The 22,395-nt window shown below is 38.3% G+C and overlaps 1 protein-coding gene across 1 annotated transcript in view; it reads left to right on the top strand.

Moving 5' to 3' along the window:
• The first annotated feature begins 1,028 nt into the window (after positions 1-1,028).
• LOC100892763 (nuclear fragile X mental retardation-interacting protein 1) overlaps positions 1,029-22,395 on the top strand; it is a 39,449-nt gene continuing 18,082 nt past the window's right edge. The window contains exons 1-6 of the mRNA XM_030981840.1: positions 1,029-1,558; positions 2,298-2,435; positions 3,426-3,568; positions 6,911-7,003; positions 7,951-8,056; positions 9,734-9,953. Of these exons, the coding sequence (XP_030837700.1) occupies positions 1,478-1,558; positions 2,298-2,435; positions 3,426-3,568; positions 6,911-7,003; positions 7,951-8,056; positions 9,734-9,953 (781 nt within the window). The 5' untranslated portion in view covers positions 1,029-1,477. The remainder of the gene's footprint in view (positions 1,559-2,297; positions 2,436-3,425; positions 3,569-6,910; positions 7,004-7,950; positions 8,057-9,733; positions 9,954-22,395) is intronic.

Genomic DNA, 22,395 nt, shown 5'->3' with positions numbered 1-22,395 from the left:
TATACTATTTTGATATACCAGGACCGCCACAAAATCCCTTAGCTTAGATTTTTAGTTTTGACGCTCTCCTAGATTCGGTTAAGCCAGAATTTCTTCAGATTTATCCAGCTTTTCTAAGGGGGGGGGGGGCAGTTGAGAATACCAGCCTGTTTTTTAAAACTTGAATAAACTTCTCAGGAATATGATTTTGATAATTTACTTCTGAATATAGCCCTTAATTGAAGTCATTATTTTTTTCTTTTTCTTTTCTTTAGAAGATGAAGGGCTCCTTGATCTGGATATGCATATGGACAATTTTTTTCTCTCCAAGAGATTACATGTTAAGGGGCGATTTAGTAATAAATTAATTGTTCCCAATATTGTTTTGAGTAAGGTTCTTTCACGTTGAGTAATCTGTCTTCCTTTGAAATTGGAGATTGTAAAGGACAACAATATTTTAAAGAAGGATTTCCACGGCGACTCTTAGGCTAGTTATAATCCCGACCAATTATTAGTAAACCAGTGTTCAAATAAATCGTATTATATATCGTCGCTGTTTTCACGAAGTGACGGTAGTGAAAAAAATTGCATTCACTTTGTGTGACGATTTTCCTCACTACCGTCACTTCGTGAAAACAAGGACGATATGTGGAATTAGACAGCCTTATATTTCGAGAAAAGTCTGCCAAAATGACCCTTACAAATGGATAGGGGTTTCGAGGCTTGAGCGGCACACCCCTGTTCAAACTAAATTTGAGTACTCCCCCCCCCCCCCCCCCTCCGGGGGGCGACCCAATGGACATTTTATGTCAACCGAAAATGGGAGGGGGGGAGGGTACATAGCATTTTCATGGTATCTTTCTTTTACAAAATCTCTGACAAGTAAAACAAAATGCAGCATCAACCAAGGAGATTAAAACAAATCACAACAATAAAGGACAAACTATATAGTTACAACACCCTTACTTAAACGACAATGCTGTGTTTGAGTATTAGTTTTATCTTCGAGTCTACCATACACAGCTCACTGACCGTACAAACGTGGAGTGAGAGATATCTTCAGTGAGATATTCATACACGCTTTATTCTGCACGAGGAACAATTTGTAAACAATGCCGAGATTTCCTCCTCACCAATTTCACGGCCCTAATTATGGGCCGAGACATCCAGGCAATGATGGACAATTTATGCAGGGACCCAGAGGATTCCCAGGACCCCAGCAATTTCCAGATTTTCATCACGAAGGAGCAAGATTTCCCGGGCCACATGGACACGGAATGCCACCAGAACCTTTCTTCCAGCGGGGACCACGACCACCCTATCGGGGTGGGATGGGAGGCAGGCATGATGGGTTCCCGATGGCAGCGCACGGGCACGGGCCACCCGGGGAGGATTTGAAGGGCAGTTCTCACCTCCAAGGTTTCACAGGCCGACAAACGGGCCAAACGATTACAACAATTTTAATGCTAATAATAGGGACAATAATTCCGGTTTCAACATGAAACGTGGTGGACGTGGTCGTGGACGAGGTGGTCGTGGACGAGGTGGACATGGAGGTGGTGGACATTCCTTTGAACAGGTACGACTACGAGCTAGTACACTAGTAGATCTAGGCCTACAGTAAAACTAAAAGTAATCATATAAAAGCCTTAATTTGGGTTCCGTTTCTTTAACCAACTTTTGTCAAACGAGATCCAGGTGCACGATTCGTTACACATATGGAACTTGAAGTAGATCTAGGTCTAGACGGTAATCTAGAATGAAAGAAAGTAGACTAAAAGAAAAAAGAAAAGAAAATAGAGGAAGAGTACATACTAAACAAGTAAAGTAACTTTAATAACAAGAGAGAGAGAGAGAAAGAGAGAGAGAGAGAGAGAAACACAAAACAGGAAGGAGGAGGAGAAGAGCCAGAAGTGGCAGAACTGAACTTTCAAGAAAAAGTGCAAGAAGAAGCAGAAAAAAAAAAAATCGAAAAAAAAAAATTGACAAAAAAGGAAGTGGATTCAGGGCCAGGTAGATAAAAGTCACCATCGATATCAGAAACCGAAGCTTTTGAACTACAACTAGTACAATGTAGGTCTGGTCGATCTTGCCAGAAGTTGGCAACTGCACGACTATTCAAGCCCTTCAATTGAAATGCCTATCAAACTATCAAAGTTCTTAATTTTTACTTATTTCATATTGTTCTCACTTCTCATCAATACTGCCTTCCAGTTCCTCTTTAATATGTAGACTATTGTCTTTGATTACACCCGGTTCCAGTAAAATTTGAGTTACAACAAAAATCTTTTGCTTGCGTCTCTCTCTTTGTGTTTCAGCAAGGGGGAGGCGGGAAAAAGAAAAACAAGAAAGCCAAAGCGCCGAAGGAAATCAACTACTCCCATTACTGTGACGTATGTGACCGAGGTTTTCAGTCAGATGAGGAACTCAAGAGTCACATAGCTGAACATGTCAAGGTAATATCAGAGGTCAGGGGTCAGGTCAGGTCAGGGGTCAAGCTTGTCAAAACGGTCATAATTGAGCAGGTTTAAGCTTTTTTAAATCCTATTTACTGACCACTTTCTCAGGTTTTATTATATCTGATTATTGTCTTATGAAAGTTAAGAGTGCTTAATTATAAAGTTAAGATAAGATCATTTGTGAAGTGAAATGACACAATATTTGGCGATGTGTCGGACACCAAACAAATGACCACTTACCTCGGTTCTTGCTAAGGCTGTGCAAAACAGTGTAATGAGGTACCCGAGTACACTCCCAGGCTCACAAGCAAATACTCGAATATTCGGACGCCATGTTTTTTTATAATTTTTTTGAATTTTTTTGAATTTTTTTGAATTTTTTTTTTTTTTTTTTTGATTTTTTGATTTTTTTGATTTTTTTGCCACTACCATAACACTCGGCAGTTTCCCAGGTCCCTCGCCGAAAACGCATGCAATTTTACTTTGATTTGCAGTTGAAGGTGCCGATTTAATAAGAATAATAACAGTAAACAATGCTGTTTTAAAAACCAAAGATGGCAGAATAATCCATTTTCCTCCAAGTCCAAACAGAAATCTGGACATTTGGTCCCAGTTTCTGAAAGGTGAGTTTGACAGTGCTTGAGTTTGGAAACATTTTTACCGACGGTACCATGCCAGCAGTCGCCGCTCCCCCTGGCACGGGTAACCGTGGGCCTGGACATTTTTTTTTTTTTTTTTGCGGCCAAATATTCGGGTACGATTTCTCGTACCCGAGTAGTTGTCAACCGTGCGGGTACTCGAGCATTCGACTACCCGTCGCAGCCTTAGTTCTTGCTAATGTGAAAATATTAAGTTGTTCATGCTTGAGGAGAGTCGGATTAGGTCTGTTGCATAGAAACATAAATGTATTTAGTATTTAGGAACAACCTGGGACTATAAAGAGAAGACTAATTGATTTTTCTTCTTAATTTTCTTCCGGGTGGTCAGTGCGAGGAGAAAGATTGTAGGTTTGTTGGACATCCCAAGGTGGTCAAGCTGCACCACAAGCTGCACCACGGCCCTGGGTCAAGGAAGATCAAATGGCTGGACACGCCCGATGAAATCCAGAAATGGAGGAATGAGAGAAAGAGGTGAGTGTGCTGTAGTTTTATGGGTATCCGTGTCACCTGCCCCTGGATTTATCTGTCCAGGGAGGTGTTTCACAAAGATCCTAAGTTGAACTTATCTCTACAGTTGGACTTCACAATTATGGAAAGCCGTTCGCATCTACATGTATGAACATATTTTGTAAAAGTTATACTAAAAGGCATGAAATGTTGATTCAAATCATTCATATTTTCTATTATCAAGGAGATTTCATGTCCTTAATATGGAATTTATGAAAAGTCTAAAATACTTGAATTTTTGCTTTTGAATATATTTTATTTCAAGGCTACAAATGGCTCTCCATAATTTTTAAGTCCAACTTAGAGTAAAGTTTGACTTAGAATCTTTGTGGAACACCCCCCCCCCCCCCCAGGTTCAAGCTGAAGTAGTATTTCCCAATGCACTTGGACTACAACAGAGAAATGGTCAGTTGAACTACAGGGGCGGTATTAAAGTCTTTGTTATGAGTAATATGCCCTTGTGGTTCCAAACAGACAGAATAAGAAAGACGCATAGGAGTGGGTTCTCATGAAGCCTGTCTTCACTATCTCGAGATTGCCAAATATCCAGCTATTTTAACTATCCCGATCGCAAACTATCCAGCTAATTTGCGTCTTCATCAGACCGAAGTAGCAATTAAAAGGATATTTGGTCAGGATTGTCATCCCAAGATATCTTGGGATAGTTTGCAAAATATCCCACTATTTGGCAAAATGTCCAGCTATTTGTCCTGTTCGTCTTCACTAGACCAAAGATTCACAATACGCGCTAACGCTGAGCAAAATATCTTGAGCTAATTTCTCAAAGTCGAGTTTCAAGTTTCGAGGTCGAATCTCGAGATAGTGAAGATGCGATTTGTTTCCTTCGGGATTATTTCCCAAATCAGAAATAGCGGGCTATTTATCTCGAGATGATGAAGACGCGCCTACATGTATGGTGAATTTGACAGACACCGTTCTGTGGTGTTTACCTGATATAAACAGGTGTTGTCAGACATCAGTATTTAACCTTCAGTTTTATTACCAACAGGCGTTATGTAATGCTTAAGAATTTTCATCCATTCCCCATATATGGTAAAGTCAATATCTCACTTTTCCCTCACCTGAAGACTATATTTGAGAGACGAGAGGGTGTTTCTTGATAGGCCAACGGGTTTGCAAATATAAAGTTTTGGGAGATTTTGAAAATTGGATGAACTGTAATTCTTTACTCTTTTGATATATTTGGATGCCCCTGTGGATGTATAATAAGCACTGGAAAATTTAGGCTCTAAAAATACTTTTGCTTTCGAGAAATTGAATAATCAAACACTTACCGGTGCTCCCAGTAAATTTCAAATATTTCAAATAGTACCTGGATCATTCGATAAATGAGACCGGACGCCGCTTGTAAATTGCATAACTGTTTTATTCAATCTGTAATCAAAAAGAAGATACAGATAGAAAATCCGGTGTTAGCATTCAGATATTCAGTCATAGAGTTACACACAAGATATTTCATTGAATGGTTCACTGTATGTCTTGCCAAAAATCTCAACCAAAAATTAACTCCATGATGATCAGAGCACAAGCATGTGCATATACATGCAACGCCTTAATCCAATAGCTTGTCACATACACCTGTCAAAGTGACTTTCACAACTGACCTAAATAATTATGCGCAGAAGCAAACATGACTTCCTTTGCATTCAATCCACCTTGCTAAATAACTGTTGCTGATTTTCAAACTCAGCCAAAATGAGAATTTATCAAACTTGTAAATCTCCTTTACTTTTGATACAACCAAATGACCAAATTATTCTTTAGAAATTTGCATACAATTTATGCGCACTCATTAAGTGTTTTCTTTTATGAATTTATACAAATAGCATGGCATTCTTTAATTTGCCAAGACTAAACCTTTTAATTCATACACTTGCATAAATTGCCTGTTATACGTACATGTTTACTTTCTCCAAATAAACCCAAGTTCTTTGTTCATATGAGCAACCAAAGTTCAATATGCATGCAGTATTTTTACAAACTAAATATCAGGTCCTAGACACTTCACTTTGTGAATGACCCTAATAGCAGTGACCTACTTTTTGCAAGCCAGATTTCATGCATGGCCTGGTGAAATTAACTCTTACTCTTAAAACCAATCTTGGTTTTCATCATTTTTATGTAAATAAGCTATAATCAAATATCTCACTCCATTTACACTCACTTCTAACTATATCTGTGCAATACTTTGTGTCTCTGCGTTAAATTACAATTTCCACTGAATTTACGGCTTTTCGAAATAAACAACAACTTTCACTTGACCGATAGACGTAAAGTCTTAACAGTGCGCACAATGCCCTATTTGAAACTGTACGCACATACCAAATTAATCTGACACGTTGACACAAAATCTTGCACAGTTTATTTCTCAACATTGAATTAATCTACACATATTTATCCTTCATTAAACAAGTATTGAGTATTTCATAATTTAAACTTACTCTATGGGCGGCGGTAAACTCTACGTAAAAGGACAAATTTGGGGACTTTCCGTCCCACCGGAATACTCGTACTTTGACTTTCTCTGGAACGTAATGTGTCTGCAAAAAAACTCATGTTACGGTGTCTTCAAGTTTCAAACAAAACAAAAAAACAGATCAAGAAAAATGATTAAAGAAACTGCTGTTTCAATGAAACAGTACCTAAGGCCATTCCATGGTAGCTGCGACCATGGAAATCTCACAATATGCAGTTCTGATATAATTTCCAAACGGGAATAGCGAATCGGTCGATTGTAGTCAAGAAACATTGTTTCAAAGCTAAAGTAATATCAGTCTTGAGAGGGCGCTATACAACATATAGAGTTTATTATTTACGATTTCATCACTTTTAGAATCAATTTCAACCACTACAACAATCATTGAATGTTGTAAAATCGCATGTATGCTTCAAATATGTTTAGTTCATGACCCCATACCAAAACTTTGTATTACCTTTAAATGTTAATTTTGTTTTAAACATGAATCTGACAGGCATCAACATGAATAACTTTCATTCCAATGTCTTCTTCTCTTCTAGAACAAAGCTTTATCTTACAATGAAGTGAAGTAACTCATTGTAACCATTCCCTGTGGGCCCTGTCTGCTCAGAGTCTAACACTTGACAGGCATTACATGTACATGCTATGAATAATCCGTAGCTCTTCTGCCAAAAGGAGGCCATATATTAGCATTCTCAATTTGCTTTAGAAGGACTTGCATGACTTTAAAATCAATTTTAGACATTGACTTGAAGTTCCATTCTGCAGGACTCGGGACCATTGATTTCTCATTGCTTTATTTATAGAAACTTTCCCACAGCTGAAAACATCGCCAAGAAAGGTGTGAAGATTGGGCAGAGAGAGGAGCAGGGCAATGTCCTGGAGACCAAACACTTTGGGTGAGTAAAGTACAGAGGATCACATCAGGGGGGGGGGGAGGGTGTTTCACAAAGTCTAAGATCGACTTTAGGTTGGACTTACATGTAACCATGGCAGGCTGTTCATGCCAGTGTTTGCTCTCACCATTATGATCTTTAGAAAATATTTTTTCTTTCAATAACGAACTATCAAAATATTTAAATTTTGTAGATTTGTGACCACGATTTGTACGTCCCTTGAGAGACCAATGCCAGTAAATGGTGAGAGCAAACAGTTAAGTCCAAATTAAAATCGATCTTAGTCTTTGTGAAACACTCCCCAAGGGCTATGTGATGAAATATCTGGATATTGGAAAATTGAAAACTCTTTATTGACTTGTATGAAATTGGCCATTTCACAAAATCTTCCCTTCCACTGAAAAGCATTGATATGGTAGTGAGTTTTCAAGATTATTAAATGAGATGATCTTTCTTAAACAGTAGCTGTTCTAGAGAGGGGATTGAGGGAATCAAGACCCCCACTCTCAAAATCTCTTCAAGATCCCCCCCCCCCAATGGTTATTGATTATAAATTAAGTTAGTCATTATAATTTTATACCAAGTTGCAATTGAGAGACTGTAATGATCACGTAGAATTAAAATCCTTCTTATTCAAGAACCGCTCAATGTACTACATTAGAAATGGACTAAAAAATTTCTGTGATTTATCCGGCATTTTGTCACAGTGACACTGCCGATTCAGCCAATTTGAGGTGCTCATATGTATTATGATTACAACTTTGAAAATTTCTTAACTTTTTCATTTTTTGTCCAATTTCGTTCAAACTATCACTAATCAGCTTCTCTGATTTTTCTGCTTTCTTTTAAAGTAATTTACTATTAAGGTTGGATTTCCCTTTAAATCAACAATGGAATCGATAAGGGATTGATTTACAATCATCGTCATGATTACATTTTTCTCACTGCAGGAAAATGAAGCGAAAAACACATCGGGGTAAGAGAGGTGGGGAAAAGGTCCGGCATAAAAGGCTGATGATGGAGGCTCTGGCAAAAGAATATGGTGGAGGTAACGAGGTAAGTATATTTACCACAACTTTACAGTTATGCGATTCTGCACGATCTGTGCCATACACCCTTTTCTGATATTCAATTAAAATTTAGAAATAAAAAAAATGTCTTGATGTGATCATTAGGCCTAATATTTTTCAGTTTTTAATGTTTTAATTTTTTTTCTTCTCTAAAAGACGGTAAAAAAAAACTTTTTTGAAAAGCCGACCATAGAATTCAAGATTTTTTGTTCGTCGCTAAGGGCAATACAACATTTTATTTTTAAGGCCCTAGCTATTTTTAGATGCAATAGAAGGATGAAAGTCATGTACCACATGGGGCACATTGCGTGGAATTGTCCTGGGGGTGTTTCATGAAGACTAAGATCAACTTTAAGTTGGACTTAACTATGGCAGGCTGTTCATGCTACTAGCAGAGGTGCCAACCAGTACGATTTAATTGTATTTAGTACGATAATAAGAGTGGAATACGATAATATGATATCACCTCTTAAAATACGATTTTTTTTTTTAAAATACCCATAAAAACCACGGAATTGCATTAAAACATGAACAAGTAAACCCCCGCAGCCCCAACAAAAACTTTGCCTTACAATTTTCTTTTAAAATTTTAATGAAAGAGCAAACATTTTACTTGACTGTACGTACCAGTATCACATTTTTCTGAAAGTTTACTGGCCCGGGGCCAACCGGCCATTGGTAGTGTTGAGTTTTCGTGAAAATCTGATTTTTCTCTCCAAAATCTGATTTTTTTTTGGATACTCAGTCTGTTTTTTTGTGTCAAGAGGTTAGCATCTCTGTACTAGTTGCTCTCACCATTGTTCTCTTAATTATGATCTTTAGATAATATTTTTTTCCTTCAATAATGAACTATCAAAAAGGTAAATTCTGTAGATTTGTGACCACGATTTGTACGTCCCTTGAGAAACCAATGCCAGGAACGGTTAGAGGAACTATTGGCATGAAAGGCCTGCCATAGTTAAGTTCAACTTAAAGTCAATCTTAGTCTTTGTGAAACTCTCCCCTTATCTGCACTGAAGATTCTGTTGCTATCAACACTCAGAACTTCACTGGCTTATGCTTAAGTTCAAGGCTTAGGTAATTTGGTGTTCCTTACCTTACCTGGGAAGAAAATTTTCCTAGACACTCTCCGATGGTAGTGGTATAGAGGTGTCATGACCTAGTGGTTTAATCACTCGACTGGGAATGCAAAAGTCGCGTGTTCAATACCCGACACAGCACTTGAGTCCTTGAGTAAAGGAACGTGCAGTGGATTAAGGTGTAGAATCCAGGTAGTGTATTTAAAGCGCTTTTTTCAGTTACGTTGTAAGGGTTTAGTGCTGTTTAAGAAACAGTTATTATTTTGTGTTCTTCTTTTTCTTCGTCTTATTATCATCACCATCATCATTATCATCATCATCATCGTCATCATCATCATCATCATCTTCATCATCATCATCATCTTCATTTTCATCATCATCGTCACCATCATCACCAACATCACCATCATCATTTCGATCACCATCATCTTCATCATCATCATCATCATTATCATCATTAATATCATCATTATCATAATTATCAACATAATTATCATCATCATCATCATCATCATCATCATCATCATCATCATCATCATCATCAACATCATCATCTTCATCCTCATTCAAATACATAACCTCAGGGAGATGCCGTTCCAAGTGACTCAGACCAAGTCCCGCCAAAAAGGAGAAAAACCGATGATGAACAACAAGGCAAATCCTCATCTGCAGCTGAAGGACAGGAGGCCAAAGCTTCTGACCCAACGCAAGCAACTGAAGGCATAGCAGCAACTGGTCAACAAGGGCCAGAGAGGGAGGTAGGCTGCGACCCACTGTCTCTTCTTGCTTCACACAATGACAATGGTAACGTTTGTTAAACAGAAAAGGTTTACTGTAAAACCCAAAACTAGAGGGTTCCCGAAATTTTTTCACAAACTCTTCTTGCGGTCACACAACGACAATGGTAACGTTTGTTAAACAGAAAAGGTTTACTGTAAAACCCAAAACTAGAGGGTTCCCGAAATTTTTTCACAAACTCTTCTTGCGGTTTAGTTTGAGAAAGTTTTGTACCGCAAAAAAAAACGAATCACAAAGGAAACAACACTGACATTGTGCGATCCGCTAAAGTTTCCTACTAAAAAAAACCCTGCTCTTGTTACAGATCGTTAAAGTTTTCATGTGTTGGACAGTTTCTGATTTTATTATAGGCTTGGGGTGGCAATTGGGTTTTAGGTTAGGGTTTAGGGTTAATGGTAAGGATTAGGGTTAGGGTTAGGGATAGGGAGTAAGTATAGTGTTACATCTAGGGTTGAAGTTGGTACAGTCAAACCTGCTTTAGTGATCACCTGTCTACAAAGACCACCTGCCTACAAGGGCCACATTTGTTGTTTCCCTTGAAAATGGTTTCTCATTGAATCATGTACTAAAGGAACTTGTCTACAAAGGCCACTTTTTGTGTTTCCCTTGCGCAGTTGCTATAGACAGTTTTGACTGTACTTTGATTAGTGTTGGAAATTTACTGTGGAGAAATTATTGCAGGAGCATGTGTTGTACAGATGATTTGGTGATCCAAAGATTTAATCAAATTAACCAAATCAAATTCTTGCTTTCAGATTTCCCAGCTACCCTTGAAATTTGGTTAACCTGCAAAATTAGTTTTCTTTTATTCCAGTGAAGGAACAATCATGGAATTTGATAAAATTCACTGAAATTCACTGAAAATCAGGCCAATTTTATTAGCCCCCAAAGAAAGTGCTTGGGCCCTCTTATTTGTCCAAACAGCATAATCAGTTGTCTGGTTAGCTTAATATTATTAAGGAAATACCCCTCTTTCTCTCTGTAGACTTGAGAGAGAGAGAGAGAGAGAGAGAGAGAGAGGGGGGGGGGGGGGGGTGGGGGTATGGTAACTTCTAATTTCAAACACTGAAGATGTTCAAGCTGGAAATAGGTTGAACAAATTGTGGTGGAATTTTGAATTTCACACAGGAAACATCAGGGATGAATCGGTAAATCTATTTTCATGAAATGCAGGGAACTCTGTTCTTACTACAAAGTCCTATTTTTTGTAATTCTTACAAAAAGATGACAATAAATCAGGAATATAAAATGTAAGGTAACCACTAACTTTAAATACAATACTAATGATGTTTCAAACTGGAAAAAGGTTGAAAAAAGTGTGGTGAATTTTTGAAAGTATCAAACGAGCAAAGAATTTGGGAAGAATAAGGTTGATCTATATTTCATGAAAAGTTGAGAACCCTGTTATGATCACAAAGTCCATTTTGGGGAAAACGACAATAAAACAGGAATAAGAAATTATAGAAAAAGAACAAATGCACAGCGAAAAAACAATCAGAGCTGCAAGGAATCGTCATGGTATTCATGCATTCTACCTGTAGAACAGGAAATGCAATCTAAGGTTCGAGTTGAACGTTTTCTATGTGAGCGGCGTCAAAAAAAAAGTTTAACAGAATATGCATGTATGAGTTCTGTGATTATTTGCTTAGTAATGATTCAGAAACTATTGAGAAAGTACATTTTTTTGGTAATACTTTGAATTTCACCTTTTATAATTTCCCTCCTGATTGGATTCCTCTGATGTGTTCTAAAAGAAGCCCTTTTCCTACTCCAAAGACAACAATGAGAATAGATTGTTATCAGAAAACAAAACAAACAATAATAAGTAAAGAAAAAAAATCACTCTATCATACCCCTTAGAGAAACATGTACCAGTAAGTGACAACCACCCCCCCCCCAAAAAAAAAAAAAAAAAAACAACACGACAACAACAACAACAAACAAACAACAACAACAACAAGAATCTAGTTTGAATAGAGGATTCACGGTTCCTTGCCTTGAAATATACATTAATTATTTCATGATGGAACATGTATTTTCTGACCCTGTGCTGTGGCTTTGTGAACATCTTGGCCATTTTTAAATGAAAATGCTTTTCTTTGTCCTCAGAAACATGGCAATATTGCAATACCGCCATCTGTTGACAGCAAAAATTGAATTGCAGGTTTCATCCAAATTATCCACGGGTGTTCCAGTGAATTGAATTATTAATAGAAATCAAGGCCAATGTTTGACCTATCGACTTCTGAAATTTCTCGTTCATGAAGGCTTAAAGGGACAACTCGTCAAGAATAGTTTTGCGCTGAATGCGGTGGATTCCTTACCCTTGTGTACTGAATTCATGCGGAAGGGTGCACCTGGAGCCGAATTCAGCATGGTAGGGGGCTGGGAGGGGGTGGGGTGGTGTTGTATTTTGTTCATGCTCTTCATATTTGTTGACCCATTACATGCTGTATGCTAATAATAAAAAGGAGGGAGAGATGGAGGGAGAGACAGAGAGATATAGAGAGAGATAGAGCGAAAGAATGACAGAGAATGAGAAAGAATGAAATAGGTGAGAGAGAAATAGGGAGAGAAAGAGAGAAAGAATGAGATGGGTCAGAGAGAGGGAGAGAAAAGAGAAGGAGAGAGAGAGAGAGAAAGAGAAGGAGGGAGAGAGAGAGAGGGAAAGAGAGAGAGAGAAGGAGAGTGAGAGAAGGAGGGTGAGAGCCAGGGCTTGAAATCAACATTGTCCAGTCTGTTATGTAGGTGATGTGAAGTGCTACATAATTATAATTTGATAAAGTTTATGCAGTCCAATTACTTTTACCAGATGCTAAATATAAACTGGGCCCTGTATTGTAAAGAGTTGCGATTGATCCAAATCAATCGCAAGCTTACAGTCTCCTATCTCTTGTACATAATTGTGATCGCCATCAATTGGAGCTGTTCAGGCCATGGTCTATATTAAAGCCTATCTGCACCTGTTTGGCCAGGAGGGATTAGACCTCCCTGCATGGTCACTGGCAGGTGGTTACATCATCAAATCAGCTCTCAATTAACATAAGAAAAAGGGGACCATGGGGGATCAAAAGGTACCCCTTAGGCATTCTTTGCTGTATAGAGGGCGCAAGTAGCTACAAGTAGTGCAGTCCCGCTTTAAATTTACTGTACATGTATGTTGACACGATTCTACAGCCACCGGTTTGATATTAATTAACCTGGTGAATCGTTTTTTTTTGTGCAATATAGACCCACAGTGGCGTTTAAAAAAAAATGTAACCGGATCCATTGTGGCAACGTCATTCATGCAACACAGACTCATTGTGGCAATGTTTTCGACCTAACACGAATCCATCATTTTGAAGTTTTTTAAAATGTAACCCAGACCCGTAGAGCTGTGAGCAATAAGAAAGAAAACAAATCAGAAGTGTGGGATGCCTTAGGCTTAGGCTTAAAAAACAGCAACATTTATCATGTTGGCTTGGCACATGGATCTAAACTGCAGTCATACTTTGTAGCTCATATAGCATAATGGAATTGAGTCTCCAATCGCTTTCAAGTTGCTTCGGAAGTTATGTCCCTGTTTTTGTTAGGTTCAGTAGCAGTGATTGTGTAAGAACCAGTTGTTCACCTTCTACACCTGGGTCGAGAGTGGCAAATGCAGACTGCTGTCTTGCTGAAGCTTTATTAAAGCCCCACTGCACTACTTGCGCCCTCTATAGAGCATACAATACCTAATCGGTGCCTGCTGGTCCCCCATGGTCCCCTTTTTCTTATGTTAATTGAGAGCTGGTTTGATGAGATAACCACCTGTCAGTGACCACGCTGGGTGGTCTAATCCCCCTGGCCAAACTAGTGCAGACCGGCTTTAAAGTGTACCTATCACCTGAAAAATAATTTGTGTATAGCTAGAATGTATCAAACCAACCTTACAGACCTTCACCAATCATTCTATAGGTGATCGTTTAAAGCCAGTCTGTACTAGTTTGGCCAGAAATGATTAGACCACCCAGCGTGGTCACTGACAGGTGGTTATCTCAGCAACTCAGCTCTCAATTAACATTAAAAAAAGAGGATCATGGGGGACCAATGGGCACTTCTTAGGCATTGTTTTCTATATAGAGGGAGCAAGTAGCTACAAGTAGTGCAGTGGGGCTTTATATGAAGACACTTATAACATAAAACCCAGTGTATAAAGCTAACATGGTAGTTTTAATGCTACTCACTGAGAATGCACTTCACTATCACAGATTACAAGCAGATTTCTGCTTCTAAGGGGTTATAGCCACTTTATTGTATATTTTCATTGTAAATTGTTGTAATACTGGTTGAATAAAGAATTGAATTGAATTCAAAATGTCACTTTGAAGAAGTAATATTTGAATAAGTAATATTTGAATACAGTATAGCCACATAGAACCCCTTACAGTTAAATCAAGAGCTTAAAGCCCATCTGTACTAGTTTACAGGAGTGATTAGACCACCCAGCGTGGTCACTGACAGGTGGTTATCTCATCAAATCGGCTCTCAATTAACATAAGAAAAAGAGGATCATAGGGAACTAACCAGGCACCGATTAGGCATTGTTTGCTATATAGAGGGTGCAAGTAGCTACAAGTAGTGCAGTGGGACTTTAAAATATCTATTTGATCTCATGCCAAGGCTTGAATCTCCAGTAAAAAAACACCCCACTACAACAGTTCTAAACTGCGTAGGATATTGCACTCAAGCCATTTCGTGCAATTATGGAGAAGAAAAAATGGCCGCCGAAAAGAACAACTGTTGATTTTACCGAAACCCCTTTAGTGTACGAACATGCTGCATACAGAAAAATATAGGTTCTGCGAACTCTGTGTAATGTCTGCCCTGTGCAGACTTTTCGATGACATAATAAGGATTGTCGGTGTTTTGTATGATATTATATTTAACAGTTGGCCATATCTTTGTGCATCGAGAGAGAGCCTGAGGGTCGAGTGGGTTTTACGGCCACTGCACACAATGGACCAGGCTCCTTTGAACTTGTGACCACACTGCCTGGTTCTTTTCTTCCTTTTCATCTCTTTCAAAATTCCAGCCCTTTGTCTGGCTTCCTGTGACATAATACCTGATGCAATCGTTCTCATGGCGCGTTGGGCATAAACACTGGCTTGTAAAGTTCAGATGGGGGTGATAAATGTGGTCGATATGGGAATAAAGCGAGGCGATTTGGAAATAAAAGAATATAAAGCTCTTTTTGATAACATCTTACGTTGGGGTTCAGCTGCTTGCAACCTAGATCCCTGGGATATCGCCTTGATAGCATGTTTCAAACGTTAACCCTTACAACGCCGTGAGGAGCTAGCCCTGTCCAGTATTTCAACATTCCATTGAACACTATTCATTCATACATGGAAGAAATCTAATCTCCTTACAAAAAGAAAAAGCTGGATGGATATTTTAGGGAATGATATTCTAAGAGGATGTTTGAGATGGTGTACACTTTTGCATTACGATTATAACATTTCATTTTTGGTTAACGCATACCTATTAAATGCAACAGAGAATCTGATCGAAGATTTTGACACTGTAGATATTGTTTGTAATGTGTACTGAATGTAATGTACATATACTGTATATATTTAAACTCCCTAGGAAAGTGAGGGTTAACGCTTCTTTGTTCACGTATACCAAGCCAAACCTTTTATTCATGAAATTCTATAAATATTTAGGTGAGGAACACGTTATTGATTAGTATGGTTGTATCAACTGTGACCTCCTTTGACCCCATGGACAACTAAATATTTCATATGCTTTTCTATAAAAGGTGGAAAAAGCTTTCTCTACACAAAGGTTCCATCGAGAATTTGATATGTATTGCTGTAATTCCTTGACTGAATTTTGAATCGTAGAATGGTAGCAGCTTTGTTGCATGCATTTTTTTAGGGAGGTTCACGTTTAAGTTTGTATAGTCTATGAAAATATATATGCACTGGATATACCAAATAATTCTAATGATGATGGGCGTGTTTCGCTTTTGATTTGGCATACTGCCAAGTGTTCAGCTTCCCGCCAAACCACTGTCTGGCAAAGTCATGTTTTGACGCATACTTTTCGCCTCGTAGACTCACGTAGGTACGAAATTATTCAAATGATGATGGGCGTGTTTCGCTCTTGATTTGGCAAACTGCCAAGTGTGCAGCTTCCCCGCCAAACCGCTGTCTGGCAAAGTCACGTTTCGACGCATACTTTTTCGCCTTATAGACTCACGTATGTACCGAATAATTCAAATGATGGTGGGCGTGTTTCGCTCTTGGTTTGGCATACTGCCAAGTATAGAGCTTCCCGCCAAACCGCTGTCTGGCAAAGTCACGTTTCGACACATACTTTTCGCCTCATAGACTCACGTGTACGACTTGATTTCTCAGTGATTTGCCACGTGCAATTTTCTTTAAATTTCCAGTGCAAAATGTACAAAAGAGTAATTTGTCAGTGTTCTAAATATATATATATATATATATATATATATATATATATATATATTTATGATGTTTTCCAATACTTTCATTAATGGAAGGCATAGTCCTTTGTTTGAATTTTTTTGAGACCATATGGTTCTATAGTTTTTTAAAGAATATATATGAGGGGAAGTTGCATATAAATATGTAACAGAAGTGCAGAGGCATACATGTATTCATGCACATTTCATGAACAACGGGGCTATACTGCTGAATACGGTTGTGGTGACGAAAATTAACCATTCGGAAACGCGTTTCATTTTTTTTTCTCAACATATCCAGACACAAAATTCAATAAGAGATTTACCTTATATATGTAAAAGGTCTAAACATACTACAATTAAAATTGTGTTGATGGTTTAAATGCTAATGTGGGGTTCGTGTTTGTTAACAGCTGTGGTTGTACTTTTGGGAAAAGTATCGTCGTACATGCGCAATAGCATTTTGATGAGAGAGAATGTCTGCCCTGTGGGTGTCACCGGTCTTTCAGACAACATTTTGTGATGCGCCATAGTTTTGGCTGCCAGCCAAGCTACGTTCCCGCCTATATGTATATCACACACAATGGAACTTAATTATCGGGATTCTAGGTACAGTATATGCCGAATGTTATTTTATTATGACCTGAAGATAACGGCATAACATTTGCATTCAAGGAAAGGTGATAGAAATGTATTGAAATTGCACATTTTAATTAGAATTTTATTCACACTGCATGCCTCTCATAGCTTAATATTTAATTGATTAATAAATTAATTAATTACATGCAAATTGTTATACATTTATTATCATCCATATCACTGCACTCTGTTTTGTGTGCGATTGGAGAGTGCTCATATGATGGTATTAACAGGACTACACATGAACTAGATTTACACGTCCTATGGCGCCGTTTTGTAGCAAATAGAAGTTCGGTTGAAAACAATTTCAATTTATCTTTCTGCCGGTATTCATTTACATCCAATATTGTGTTCATGGAATAAGCTGTACATCAATTAAGAATACTTCAAAAGGTTTGAACCTTGCTTTAGAAACGGGTCATAGCTAGGAGAAAAAAAATTAAAATAACAATCGCCCCTGGACTCTTGCTTAAGCTATGCAGGGTGGGTTCAACGAAGATTAAATGATTAAGCATTGTGATTGTCTGGACTAGGTATGAATATGAATGAGATTATTATAAAGGAAAGAATTGCCACAAAAATGTAGTATATATATATATACACATACAGTCGTGTACATCAAATGTCACGTTCATTGAATATCCTTTACATAAAATTAGGAATACCTGAACAAATTTGAACCTTGCTTTTAAAGTGGGTCAAATGAGAAGTGGGGTCAAATGAGAAGTGGGATCAACGAACATGAAATGAATATAAGCTTTGTAATTGTCCAGACTAGCTATGAATATAAATAAGATTATTATAAAAGAAAGAATTTCCACAGAATTGTAGTACCGGTATATATATATATATATATATATACAGTCGAGTACATCAAATATCACGTTCATCAAATATACTGAACATAAAAATTAGGGATACCTGAACAAATTTGAACCTTGCTTTAGAAGTGGGCCATAGGACAGGGAGGAAAAAAAATAACAATCGCCCCTGGACTCTTAAGATATGCAGGTTGGGTTCAACGAACATTAAATAAATAAGCCTTATTTTTGTCTCGACTGGAAAGTGACAAACAGAACACTGAATCTTTCTTTTTAATGGTAAATGAAAAACCCTTAAATTTTGGCCCAACATGCCCCAAAGAGTGCATACATTTACAGTGATCGTTGGTCATGAAGGAAAAAACAGGATTGGTTGCATTGAAAGCGTTTTTCCCTTTAAACGGTCGTCCATTTGGTACGTGCACATTTAGGCACCACACGAAACGTTCACGTGACGTCGTAATAGAATAACCGCATGAGGAATGTATTCATGCATTTACTTGTAAATTCCAATAGGTTATAGTCGGGTTATAATTGATATAAAAGCCAAGAATATTCCATTCGGCAGCAGGTGTGTACGATTTTACAATTTTCCGTGACTCCCCTCATCTCGTGTAAGTAGAATATTTAGGTTCGGATTATCCTTTTGTTGGGAAGGCTTTGTATTCGGAGCAGCCAAATCTTCCTCACTATGGACGGTACATGTACAGTGTATAATGTGTGCTCTAATTTTTCAGCAGGTTGCAAATTAATTCAAATTTCCCCTCCTCTGCGTAGAGATGAGTGCCTAATATCAGCCAAGGAACTTATATGCAATCCTGCCATTTTGTTTTGTCATTGATGCAATAAAGCGGGTCAAACGTAATGGACGAACCTGGGAATAAATTGAGTATTGCTCTATATCCTATAGTGTTGTTCTTAGAATCTTTAGGAGCTAGGTGTATTAGAACAATCGTCTCTAGATAAAAGAAAACTATTTCTCTATTATTTGTTTAGAAGCTAAGCATTTTTCTTTTGTCATTGCAAAAGTACCATAATGCAATCGTATTGTGCAATCGTGCTAGTTCTCTTCTTTGTTAATGGACCAGCCAGTGCTCCCCCTCCAAGCTTGTACTACAGAGGCCAGCCAGCCAGCGAAGGTCTTGTCACCTGAAAATTAACCTAACCTACTTTTGGCTGCACTTCGTACTCGCTCTTTTTTCAACTGAAATTCCCACAACCCAGGAAGGGTCAAAGTTCATCGTGATCATACGACAGATCACTCTGGGGACCATCTTCAATTCTTCATGCAATATTCCTAACTCGAACGGTGGGCCCGATGCTAACTCACCCTAACCCTTGATGTAGTCTTAAAGCCTGTCTGCACCAGTTTGGCCAGGGGGATTAGACCTCCCTGCAAGGTCACTGACAGATGGTTAGCTCATCAACTAAGTTCTCAAATTAACACAAGAATAAGGGGATCATGGGGATCAATGGTCACCGATTAGGCATTGTTTGCTAAATAGATGGCGCAAGTAGCTTTAAGTACCGGTAGTGCAGTGGGGCTTTAAAATATAAATCCAATTGCAGTGCTAGACCTAGCACTATTATTGATGCAAGAGAACATGGTCCGAAGGTTGCCAGAATAAATGTTGGCTTATCTGTGTCTGGTGAATAAATTGGGAGCCGAATGTATGTCTATCTACAGTACCTGTTTGTGTTTCTGTGTATCTGTCATTGGTTACCAAAATAACCTGATGTGACTGTAACCTCCCCTTGGTCCCCCTCCCTTCCCCCTGCAGGCATTATCCGAATCTGCCTCTCCAATACCCTCCCAAATCTGGATTTCTTTTGCATTGAGGAAGCTAGGTGACGAATATTAATTTATGTAATGATGAAAGCTTGGATGCACATGTTTTGTAGTTTGTAATAATCATCAAGTGAGGTATCAGGCGGAAAGGTATCGAACAGATCGTGGGAAGACAAACTGAGAAGAAGTCACGTTGAATCGTGGCCACGTGCACGTGCCTATTACTGTTGGCCTGGATGATGCAATACGATAAACAGCACAACATTTGATGATTCAATTTGGTTTTGTTTGTTCTACCAAAGGATTTTGGTTACAGGATTGTATGGGAGCTATTTGCTTTGTATATTTGCCAACAATCGCTTTGTCTGGGTGCAATATTAAAGCTTCCGCATATTTCAATTCATCTTGTGTTCCCCCCGCCCAACTCACTCTTGATGTCGAATGCTCTTCTTGCTTGCCTCCCCCTCCTCCATACCTAACACCCCCCCCCCCCCTCGGGCTCAAAAGTAAAAATCTTTGAGTGACTGGTTTTACCATACTCATTTTCCCCAATAGATTGAAATATCTTGATAATCAGACGGGCAATGGGCCTGTAAAAGTCATAGGACTCCTAACTGACCTAAAGGTTTATAATTATGATTGGAGCATGAGCTAAATCCAGGCTTTTTTTTAGAATCTGAGGCAAAGATGCCCAATCCAATCCCGGTGACAATAAGTACTCCAGGGTCACTTTTCAACATCCTTCTTCTCGTGTTTGTAATGATGAGAGCTTGAACGCATATCAAATGAACTCAAATCAAATCTTTTATTCACTCAATATAAAAACAGATACATAGAATTGCGAATAAACGCATACATGTATAACAAATATAAAAAGATGGACATAGTAAAATCAGTACGGTTGTTGACATCACAAGTAACATAAATTGAGTGGGGATCAGATTAAAGATCTATTTAAATCTTATCATTTCATATAGGTTGTACTCAACAGTAAGTCGGGTATCGAACAGATCATGGGAAGACGAAGATGAGAAAAGGTCTCGTTGCATCATGACCTTTTGGGAAAGTTCACATGGAATCGTTGCCACCTTGCCACGTGACTATTATTGCGGGCCTGGATGATGAGAAACGGAAGTGTGAAAAGATCACGTTGCAGCGTGGCTATGCGAGTACCATCGTTCACCTGAATGATGAGAAATGATAAACAGTACAACGTTCAACGATTCAGTTTGTTTCGTTTTGTTCTACAAAAGAATTTCTTTATGGAATGGTATGGGAGCTATTTGCACTGAATGTTTGCCAACAATCACTTTATCCGGGCTTTTGCGTATTTCAATTCCCACGTTGTTCGGTTGAAAGAACCCCAACAGTTTTGTTAGCTTTGTGCTACACTGCCAGACGAAGGAGGTGCGTACTAGTATTAAAATAGTAAAAAGTATGAAAGAAAAAAAACTGAAAAAAGGATTTTGTTGTTGTTGTTGCTCACAATCACCCTGATAGTAATAGTAAAAAGCAGGGCGGTTCACCAACAAATTGTCCGTTAAGCACTTATTTTGAACTTTTAAGTTGGTAATTTATTGCCTGCTTTCCTTGTGCAGATTCAGTTATGTTTGTATGGAGAAATACACAAATATTGTTAAATTGCTTTATATCGGACCACACTAGGCCATTTTCCATGTGTGCTCTCTACCAAATATCGTCCCCCCCCCCCCCCCATGATTTTTACATTGTTACTTCAAACAGTGTGCAAGCATAAAAGATTTTTTGTTATGGACTCTTTTTTCCTTCTTCTCAGCTACAGCTTTCCACTGCTGCTCAGTTGTGCAATTTTTTATTTATGTTTTGTATTATGTCATCGATTGCAGTACCCATTTTGAAATACCTATTGTCCTGTAAATGCCATAATCGTTCATAAAAATTATTCTTTGTCCTTTTGTTATTGAGTTGTTAATGGAGAGGTTCAAGCGTGACTTTGGTTCTGCTGTCCCCCCTCAGGCTATTCTGTTATCTTTGTTGGTGATTTTTTATCTCTCCAGGTTTTTTTTTAGCTGAAAAGAAAAGCCTTGGTACTGGGAAGGCAGGAAAGCATTGACCTGCTTTCCTTTCTACACTGGTAGTCTGGTACCTTTTCAGTATTTGATAAATCGATGGGTCAGTGACACAAAGCTATAACTCCATATTTTGCCAAAATGAGTATTTGATATCAAAATGTTCAGAAAAATGGGGGCTTTCCAGGAAACACAAAGACTTAACTCCACCCAACACCCCATTGAAGTCAATGTCTAGTGAAACATTGACTTAACTCCAGCTGAAGTGCTCAGTGACACATAAACCAGTTTTTCTCAAAAATGGCCAAAATGGAGTTATGTCTTTGTGTCACTGAACCCCTCGAAATACAGCTACAAGATAGGATAGGAAAGAAAGAAGGGGAAAAAGAGGAATAGTAGATGGAGGGGAGGGGGATTGCTATTATATAGCCTTCTTTCTGATCCTGTATCGTTCCTCAAAATGTGATTATTCAATAAGAAAAGGACAAGGAACGAATACAGCTACAAGATAGGATAGAAAAAGAAAGTAGAAGGAAAAGAGGAATAGTAGATGGAGCCTTCTTTCTGAACCTGTATTTTTCCTCAAAATGTGATAAAATATAGCTGCATGATAGGATAAAAACGAAAGTACAGTATGAGGAGGTGGAGGAGATGTAGAAGGAGGAATTGGAGAAAAAGAGAGAGAAAGAAAATG

Source organism: Strongylocentrotus purpuratus, unplaced genomic scaffold (assembly GCF_000002235.5).
Source record: "Strongylocentrotus purpuratus isolate Spur 01 unplaced genomic scaffold, Spur_5.0 spur5_scaffold_12, whole genome shotgun sequence".
Classification (NCBI taxonomy): domain Eukaryota; kingdom Metazoa; phylum Echinodermata; class Echinoidea; order Camarodonta; family Strongylocentrotidae; genus Strongylocentrotus; species Strongylocentrotus purpuratus.
Note: the sequence above shows the minus strand (reverse complement) of the source record. Positions and strands in the feature narration are given on the sequence as shown.